Consider the following 10,048-nt stretch of genomic DNA (forward strand, 5'->3'; position numbering starts at 1 on the left):
CTGTGTAACATGCTCTTCCTTTTTATATCATATAGCTAATATAGCGTGGTAGGAATGCATGGATTTTCGAGCTACATATTTTTCAGAAATAAGCTCTAAGATAGACAGTTAAAAAAAACAAGAAGATTATATATAAGGATATAAAAGACAATTTTCCTAGAGGATTTTTTGATAGGGTTTGCAACAGAGAAAGTGTGGTTGTGGAGAGGTTATCAATTTAGGACCGAGTCGATTCTATCATTTTTGGTAGCAAGGAGGTCAAGGGACAAATAGCAGCGCTGAGGTCATCAGGAGAGGTCATCAATTTAGAACCGAGTCAATTTTATCATTTCTGGTGGCAAGGAGGTCAAGGGACAAATAGCAGAGCTGAGGTCATTGCGCTCTGGGGTCCTCAATTTTACAAAGTGGCTGGGTTTGGAGAAGATTTTCGTGCATGGTGATGCCAAGAGCATAATTGAGTGGGTAAAATATTACACACATTTCAGTCTCCACATTCTGTCTAATTAGATAACAAGAATTGAGAACCTGTCTAACAACTTTCAGAACATAACATTCAACCATATTTACAGAGAGCAAAATCGGGTTGTTGATCCTCTCTTCAAGAGAGGAATTGGCTTGGAGACCGGAAATATCATTTTGCAGCTTATGTACAGGACAGGGTTATGAATGTTGGATACATCAACTCCACTAAGGGATTGATATTCATAAAATTAAAACTTTATATGAATTTTTCAAATGTCACTCGAGATGTTGAATTTAACTTTTTAGGTAAATTTTGGCTAATTTAAATAATAGTTATCAAATTTTAATTTGAATTCTATAAAATATCATAAAAAATAGAATAAAAAGTTTTCAACTCAAAAAAATTGAATAATATAATTTCTTAATATTCAGATAATTTTTTTCTAATTTATTTTAAATTTTGAATAATTTCTAATAATTTAAAAAATAAAATATTAGAAAATACAGTTTAACAAAAAAATACATTTTCTACTTTTTCTAAAAACGTAAATTTGACATGGCTCTTTGGTTTTGAAACTTATTTTGAAACCAAAGAAAATATTTGCATCATACTGAAACTTATGGAGAAGGATTACAGAAAAGTATTTGCTTCATATTGACATGGCTCTTTGGTTTTGAAACCAAAGAAAATATTTGCATCGTACTGAAACTTATGGGAACTATTAAAGAAAATATTTGCATTATACTGAAACTTATGGCGAAGGACTAAAGAAAGTATTTGCTTCATATCGAATAATGCAGCTTCTAGCCAAACCCCTAGCTCCAAGTCTTCCAGAACTATATTTAAACAATTGATCCATTTTTGTTGAGAGACATGCATTGCAATCGGCAAGGGATATATCTCCCCAGCACTGGGCCAGACCGTAGATCGTGTGAAACTGCCCGGAGTCTACAATTGAACCGGAGGCATACCGATTCGTTGCAGATCCAGATGTAATCTCGGATGACAAATCAGACAAAAGCTTCCGAGCAGCCTCGGCATAGGCAGCAGGGTCATTGAAATAATTATCTCCAAAAGTATCCATATGTCCAATGAAGTTATAGTTTCCATTATAACGCAAGAAGCAGAACTTGGACCAAACATTACAACCAACGTAATTCCCACAATAATGCAGAACATCCATCTTTGCTTAACGCGAACAATTGTAGCATTCATCCACTGTTGCGTCTTCCCTGCATTGGAGGAGGGCATATATTTTGTTAGGAGTTTGGCCATAAACAGAGGTGTTAAACCTGCCTTGGGATGTCTTGTTAACGTCGACATCCAGATAGTTCAAGGTTGTATTGACGTTGCTCACAAACGTGCTGTCGTTTGTATATTTGGCGGTCAAGTTGCAGTAAGGAGTAGGCCACCACTCATCTTGTAAGCTGCTGCATCTGCGTGTATTAACGGAAAAGATAAGAAGAAGACATATAAGCATGAAAGGCCAGCAATGCTTCCCATCGAAGTTGATCATCTTTGTGTTGGGTGAGCGGAGGAGGGGACTTGTCATGATACTTGGAGAGGCTTATGTATAGTCGGCTTGAGGGCACCTAAATCTATCATCCTCCATCTAGACTGAATCTACAGGGCGGCTTCCATTACTAAATCACAAGACCGGAGACTTTGAAGTATTCAGAACGACTAAAGTTAAAAGTGTTGAGAAAATCTAGTCCCCCTTCTAGAATGGAGAGAAAATTCTATCCCTGGACATTCTATAGGGCGGCTTCCATTACTAAATGACAAGACCGGAGACTTTGAAGTATTCAGCGCGACTTAAGTTTAAAACTGTTGAGAAAATTCTATTCCTCGACATTCTACGGGAGGCTTCCATTACTAAATCAGAAGACTGGACACTTTGAATTATTCAGCACGACTTAAGTTTAAAAAACATTTATTGGCTATGAAATGTAACATTGGAATATGGCTGAATGCATAGAAATAATTTGAAGATATGAGTTGGAAGGAGGTAGGCAGATTCATGAAAAGATTACGGTAATTAAGCAACTACGTAACTTCCATATTAGCACTCGTATTGCTCTATGTATGCTATCTCTCCGGTATTTTATTTTGAAAAAAAACTTCACAATGCCTGCAACGTGGCTGAACGAGATTGCATTTCTTTTAAATTGACCGCATCCTGAATTTGTAGCTATGAGTTTAAATCTATCAAATTTCATGCGGGCCAGGATACGCAGGACAGCTTGCAGAATTTTGAACCTGTGATTATCAATTTAATATATCACATTATAAATTAAGTTATATTTATACCAAATTTTATAATGTATCTAATCACATTTTTGTGTGGAAAATAATAGAAATTCTAGCAAAAATATGTGATATTTGTATATTTTACTATTTTAATGATAAAGATAAATGTGAATCTGTTGAAATAAGTAATAAAGATTGAATAATGAAAATATTTTTAATTTTTAATTTAAAATATTAGATTCATATAAAAATTAGTAGTTCAATTATTATATATATGTTTTTAATATAAAATATTAAATTTATATAAAAAATTTAGTTTAATATATAATATTAAATTTATAGAAAAAAATAAATTATTTAATAATTATATTGTCATATATTTTGGATTTTTTTTAAAATTTGGTTTAAATATTTTATTTTTTTTAATTTAGAATATATTTTAACTTATACTCTAAGAAAATTGAAACAGCTAGATTGTAGAGAGTTTGTGATTACAACAAATTAATTTGACTAAATATGTTAGAAGAGTTCAACACGCTTGTGATTCCAACCAATCAATTTGACTAAATATATTAAAGCATATGAAAAAGAAAAAGGGCGTAAACATAGCATCGCAATATCACTTTAAATAAAATGTTGCCACTTTGTCCTAGTTTCAAAGCGACACGTCACGTCGATGGTTTTGATATATACCCACAAAATATGCTTTCCGTGCCGTGTGATAGATGGTGTATAATTATTGAGTAGTTTAATGAGGCCGAGGAGATGTCAGGAAAGTTATGGAAATTATGTTTATATTTAGAGAAAGTTTGGCAATGATTTTTGTAAATCCAAATTATAGTTGTTAAACTTCTAAATTTTAGGTGACCCACACATTTTTGATGGTGCTGAATCTATTTCCACCATCAAAAACACGATTCAAATATTAACTCTTCAAGATTTTTTGAAATTTTTTTACGTGAATTCTGACCACTTTTAATAGTCCGAGTGTAAGATTTTTGAGATACACAGATCTAGATCTGCAAAACAATAAACAAGCTTGCAAGAGAAGGAAGGAAGCGAGCAAGAATTGAGAAAAGAATAAAAAAATGATTTTACAATATTAGTTTAAGAATGAATACATAAAAGCAACTAAGTTAAGCTTAGTTGTACATGCAATAACTAAAGCTAACTAAAGCTAAGTGTGCTTTATCTTATGTTAATGTGTACATGTGCCACATGCAAGCAATAAGTTAACTGGAGCTAATCTAGGTGCATGTACACCAACACAGCTAGTCTAAGTGCATGTACACCAACACCCCCCCTTAAGCATAACTTAGGTGAGTGTGATGCAAAATGAATGAGTCCCGGCAACACGGCCATTTTAGGTACCCATATACAATGCATAAAAAGGAGGAAAGAGGGAAAACCCAGTGGGAAGAAAACCCCCCCTCAAAATATAATGCAAAAGTAGAGAAAAGACAACTGCTAGGCAGTCATGTCCTTCACCCCGAGACGATCTCGCAGGAATCGAAACTTCTGCTCAGTGAAAGTCTTGGTGAAGATGTCAGCGATCTGCTCGGAACTAGGACAATACTGAAGATCGATGATCCCATCATGAATGAGTTCTCTAATGAAGTGCATGTGGATCTCGATGTGTTTGGTACGCTGCCGCTGCACTGGATCTCTGCAAAACTTTAGCGTACTTTGATTATCGCACTAGATGACAGTTGGATGATGGACACTAATCCCAAGCTCAAATAGGAAATGTTGTAGCCAAATTGCCTGAATAGTGGCATTGACTGCTCCTCTATACTCGGCCTCTGCTGATGATAAAGCAATGGCAGCCTGCTTCTTACTTGACCAACAAATTGGGCCGGATCCAAAACTAAGTACATAACCGGAAGTAGACTTGCGATCAATGGTGTCGCCATCCCAGTCTGAATCTGTGAACCCGATGAAATTCAAAGAACAATTGGCTGCATAATGAATCCCATAGGTGATTGTCCCCTAGACATATCGAAGGATGCGCTTTGCAGCATTCCAGTGTAACTCATGTGGCTCCTGCATGTATCTAGAAATTGCTTCGACAGCATAGGAGAGATCAAGACGGGAGTGAGTGAGATAAAGAAGACTTCTCACAAGCTGGAAATACAATGTGCAATCAACCAATGGTGTGTCTTTGCCATTCTCAAGCTTTATCCCTGATAAGAAAGGTGTGGCTGCTGGCTTGCAGTCACTCATGAGAAATCATGCCAAAAGATCTCTGGCATATTTTGGTTGAGAAATGGTAATGCCAGAATCACGCTGATGGATCTCTAGTCCAAGGAAGAAATTTAGCAAGCCCATGTCTGTCATAGAAAACCGCTTATGCAATGCAGTTTTGATGTTAGTAATGACAGAAGCTGAACTACCCGTTATCAAAAGATCATCTACGTAGAGTACTATGATCAACAAGGAGTCAATTTTCTTCAGAAAATAAACATTGGAATCAGATTTGCAGCGTACAAAATTTTGAGATAACAAATAAGAATCCATCTTTGCATACCATGCTCTAGGTGCCTGCTTGAGGCCATAGAGAGACTTCTTTAGTTTGCATACCAAAGATGAATTTTGCATGTATCCCTGTGGCTGCTCCATGTAGATTTCCTCCTCAAGATCACCATGAAGAAAGGCATTCTTCACATCCATATGATGCACCTCCCATCCTCTTGCTGCTGCAATGGAGAGAGCTAGCCGAATGGAATCCATTTTTGCCACTGGAGCAAAAGTCTCATCATAGTCAACACCATGTACTTGCTGAAAACCTTTTGCTACCAATCGTGCCTTATATCGACTAACTTGGCCATTTGATGCTTTCTTGGTCTGGTAAACCCACTTGCGTCTCACAAGTTTGCGATTTGAAGGCAGCGGAACCAAATCCCAAGTCTGGTTCTCAATGAGAGAGTTATATTCCTCATCCATGGCGGTTTCCCATTCAGGATGCCCATTTGCTTCTGCATAAGTTTGTGGATCAGATCCATGCATCATATAAGCATGCATGGGCATGGATGGCTCCATAGCTAAGAGTGCTTGCGGATCTTCCTCAAACAGAGGGATAGAGGCAGGATCATCAAGGATATCACTCATGTTGCGCCATTTTTGTGTTGAAGGTGGTCGAGAATCTTCCGAACTACATGCAGAAGTATGATCTCGATGTTCAACAACTGGTGGTCTAACAGGGGTCACAGGAAAAGACTCATCTTCATCAGAATGCTAGTCTGAAGTTTCATCTGCATACTCATCAATGAGTGGTGATGAAAATTTGGTAACAAGTTCATCTACTGGTGCATGCGAAATATCTTCGTCAAACTTTACACTCCTTTCAATAAAGAGCTCTTCAGTGTGGATATCAAGCAATCTGTACCCTTTGACTTCATCAGAATATCCAACAAACATGCATGCTTTGCTTTGAGGCTCCAAAGCCTTTCTCTTCTCTGGAGGAATGCGGGCCCATACTCGAGATCCAAAAATGCGGAAATGACTAACTTCAGGTTGCATGCCAGTCCAAGCCTCAAAAGGTGTTTTTCCAGTAACAGATTTATGAGGAGATCTGTTCTGGATGTATGAGGCACAATTAATAGCTTCGGCCCACAATTTCGACAGAAGATATCTTGCATGCAACATGCAATTAGCCATCTCTTTCAAAGATCGATTTTTTCTTTCAGCCACGCCATTTTGCTATGGAGTGTAAGGAATTGTATGTTGCAACTATATGCCTGCTTCATCACAAAGATTCTTGATATCTTTGTTGACATATTTCGTCCCATTATCTGTGCGGAGTATTTTGATGCGTTTTCTAGACTGATTTTCCGCATGCGCTTTGAAAATCTTTAGATGTTGAAAAACTTTATACTTGAGTTTCAAGAAGTAAACCCAAGTGAATATCGTGTAATCATCTATAAATGACAACACATATCTTGCTTTGCTCATTGAAAGCACCGGAAATGGACCCATGAGATCACTGTGTACAAGTTCCAAAGGTGAAGAGGCTCTCCATGCATGCCCCTTCTCGAATTTTTCTTGTGGATGCTTTCCAAGAGCACATCCATTCAAAACTTCCATCTTCGAATTGCACTCTTCCTTGTCCAGTTGCTGCAACTGCAGAATTATCCCCCATGAGAATGGGAGGACCTGAGTATGCATGTAGAGAAGAAAAGGATTCCTTTGAAGAAGCCATATGATGTGAAGCTCCTGAATTGATGATCCATTCTTGTGGTGCAGAATGAAGAACAATCAAAGCATGCCCATTACCTCTTGGATCTGGTGCTTTTTCTCCAGACTTCTTCTTAGCATTCTCAGGAATGTGGTCTCCAAGATTGTGTTGCTGGAGTGTCTGCGCCATAAGATCTATAGTCTTCTTCATGCATGCAGATTCAGGATGAAAACCACGGTGGCAATAATTGCACATTGATTGCCCTTTTGTTCCTTTCCTTTCCTTTGAGCCAGATGATCCATCAGGGGGTTTGGGATGTCCTCCCTTTCTTGGATCAGGATCCTTCTTCCCTTTTCCTTTCTGATGGTCTTTGGAATTTGCCTTTCCTTTTGCATGCACAGTAAGTGCATGCGCTTTGGAATTTTTAAGTGTGCCCATTTTGATGAGCTTATCTTGCTCATGCATCAAAGACTGAATAAAAGAATCCAGTGAGGGCATCTTCCAGGCTGCACCAGTTGCAGATCTGACTGTGTGGAATGTAGAGACGAATACTGCATACTCTGGACCAAGTTTTGATAAAATGAAAAGAATCAACTGATTTTCTTGCTTGGATTTGTCGATCCCGCATCCTTTCAGCTGAACCAACAAGGCTTTATACCTTGTGAAAAAATCTTGAATGTTCTCAAAGTTTCTCGGATCTAATGAGTTTAACTCATTTTCGAGAATGTGACCTTGCATTTCATCCTGTTTTCCAAACAATCCTTCCAAAATTTTCCATACTTCATTTGGAGTTGAACATGATTCAACATGAAATAGTAGTTCCGAAGAAATAGATAAACATAAGATGCCGAAAGCCTCGTCCATGCGATTGAAATATCTTTTTTTCTTCATTGCCGATGTTGGTTCAACTTCCGTTTCCATGGTTATTCGAAATAACCCTCTACTTCTGAGATGAAGTTGAATCTTTGGCTTCCATTCGAAATAATTATATGGAGTGAGAATTGCCGATTGTGGAAACTCCAATTTAGACTCCATTCTTTGTTGTTGCTTCAATCTTCTGAACCTACAAATAAAATTGCTTGTGCACTGATTACAAATCCCTGTGCTCTAATACCATGTAAGATTTTTGAGATACACAGATCTAGATCTGCAAAACAATAAACAAGCTTGCAAGAGAAGGAAGGAAGCGAGCAAGAATTGAGAAAAGAATAAAAAATTGATTCTACAATATTAGTTTTAGAATAAATACATAAAAGCAACTAAGTTAAGTTTAGTTGTACATGCAATAACTAAAGCTAACTAAAGCTAAGTGTGCTTTATCTTATGTTAATGTGTACATGTGCCACATGCAAGCAATAAGTTAACTGGAGCTAATCTAGGTGCATGTACACCAAAACAGCTAGTCTAAGTGCATGTACACCAACACCGAGCAATTCCTACATCTAACCAAACAACTCCTATAATTATAACTTCAATATATGCAGGGTTGGAATTTCAAAACATTCTCACATGTTTTCAACTCTCCAGTCCCGTTTTCACAAACTTAACAAAGTGTCCCAATGGTTTTGTAATTATTTATTTTTTATTTTTTTGTAAAATTACTAAATTCCATCACTGTATCAGGGGCGTTCTCACGGTCTCCCCTACACTAAAGTCCGAAAGGGCTGGGTCAGGGGTCGGCTGTTGCGACAACAATGGCCTAGTTTTGATTTAGATACTTGAAATTCATAGAACAGCGTGACATGTACGTTTGACTGGCACTGATTTAAAGACTTGAAATCCATAGAATAGCCTTTGATCAAGGCTGATTTAAAGACTTGAAATCTACAGAACAACCTGCCACGCTTTACTAAGACTAACTTGAGTACTGGATCTACTGTTGAACGAGTAATCGCATTTTGCCAAGAAACCTATCATCATTAACAGAACACATTGGTATGATAAAGTTCAACGATTTAAATTAAGTTAATAATTAAACATTGAAGATCCCCACTTGAATGACTAAAGCGTTTTGCCAAGTAACCGGTCATCAAGATTCAAGAATAAGAGTCGTGAGTACGACTAAGTGGCGTTGATAACGTTAAACTAATTGATTAGCAATTGCTCCAAAAGGTGCAAAGAGAGGCCGATAAGATTCTTAAATTGAAAAAAATGTATTTTGGTTTCCATAATCAAGTAATAAATGAACTTTGATTTGGAATATTGAATTTTGAATGATGCAATTGTCTTTGAGCTTCACATTGAAGGTAGCAAAGCATATCTGCAGGTGTTCATAGTACATCGTAGATCACTTTACTCAAAATCATAATGCAGAATAACACATAAAAGATTCTATCCATGAGATTAGAGATTGATAATGAAAAATAACACATAAAATATTATATCCATGAATTTGACAATCTTCTCGACATCTAAACAAGTTTTTCCAACCTAAATTTACTTTTCTTGTTTTTCTCTTTTGGTCGTTCTCTATGTAATCTGTGTACATCATAAAGCTCATATGCATGTAATTTGTGTACATTTTCTATAATACAATGTCTTCTAAGTTACCAACATAAAAAACACACTATACAATATAATATAATTGATAATATTTATTTATTTTTGCAAAAATACTCTAACAATATGCTTCTTATATACACTAAAGAAATACCAAAATTTTCCACTAAATCCCCATGTAAAAGACAAAAACATAATCAAATTTCAATATAAAAAACAAAAATATAATATTAATTTAATTTTTCTTCAAATCTTAATTGATTTAAATAATGGAAATATTAAATTTGTTCCCTAATTAATTATAATTTTTAATCTTTCTCAGATTCTTAAACTTTAAGCTAAAATCACTTATATAAATTTAATAATATAGAAAAAATATTTTTACCTTTCTTACCTTCATGGAAAATGAATATTTCCTAATTTAAAAATATATAAAATAAATTTATAATATTTATACTGTTGGAGCATCTACAGAATGCAGTTGGAGAAAAAGCAAGAGATCATTGTAACAAATTCCTACCCTTATCTATAGAAACATGTTCCAACATAACTCACAAGCGCACTAGCCATCAAATGTTGGAGTTGTTGAAGAATCCAAGCAATAAATGCTCTTGTAGATCATAAGCTAACTTGCAAAAATCTCATGGAAAACTTTCTAAGCT

At 36.0% G+C, this 10,048-nt stretch overlaps 1 protein-coding gene across 1 annotated transcript; it reads right to left on the reverse strand.

Annotated features, from left to right (window-relative positions):
• Nucleotides 1–1,214: 1,214 nt before the first annotated feature.
• LOC149215900 (antimicrobial ginkbilobin-2-like protein) lies at nucleotides 1,215–1,646 on the reverse strand. The gene has a single exon (XM_089389760.1). The coding sequence runs from the start codon at nucleotides 1,644–1,646 to the stop codon at nucleotides 1,215–1,217; it is 432 nt and encodes a 143-aa protein (XP_089245886.1).
• Nucleotides 1,647–10,048: the final 8,402 nt, after the last annotated feature.

Source organism: Pinus tabuliformis, chromosome 1_1, assembly GCF_031772625.1.
Source record: "Pinus tabuliformis cultivar Carrire ecotype Pingquan chromosome 1_1, CPIR1, whole genome shotgun sequence".
Lineage (NCBI taxonomy): Eukaryota > Viridiplantae > Streptophyta > Pinopsida > Pinales > Pinaceae > Pinus > Pinus tabuliformis.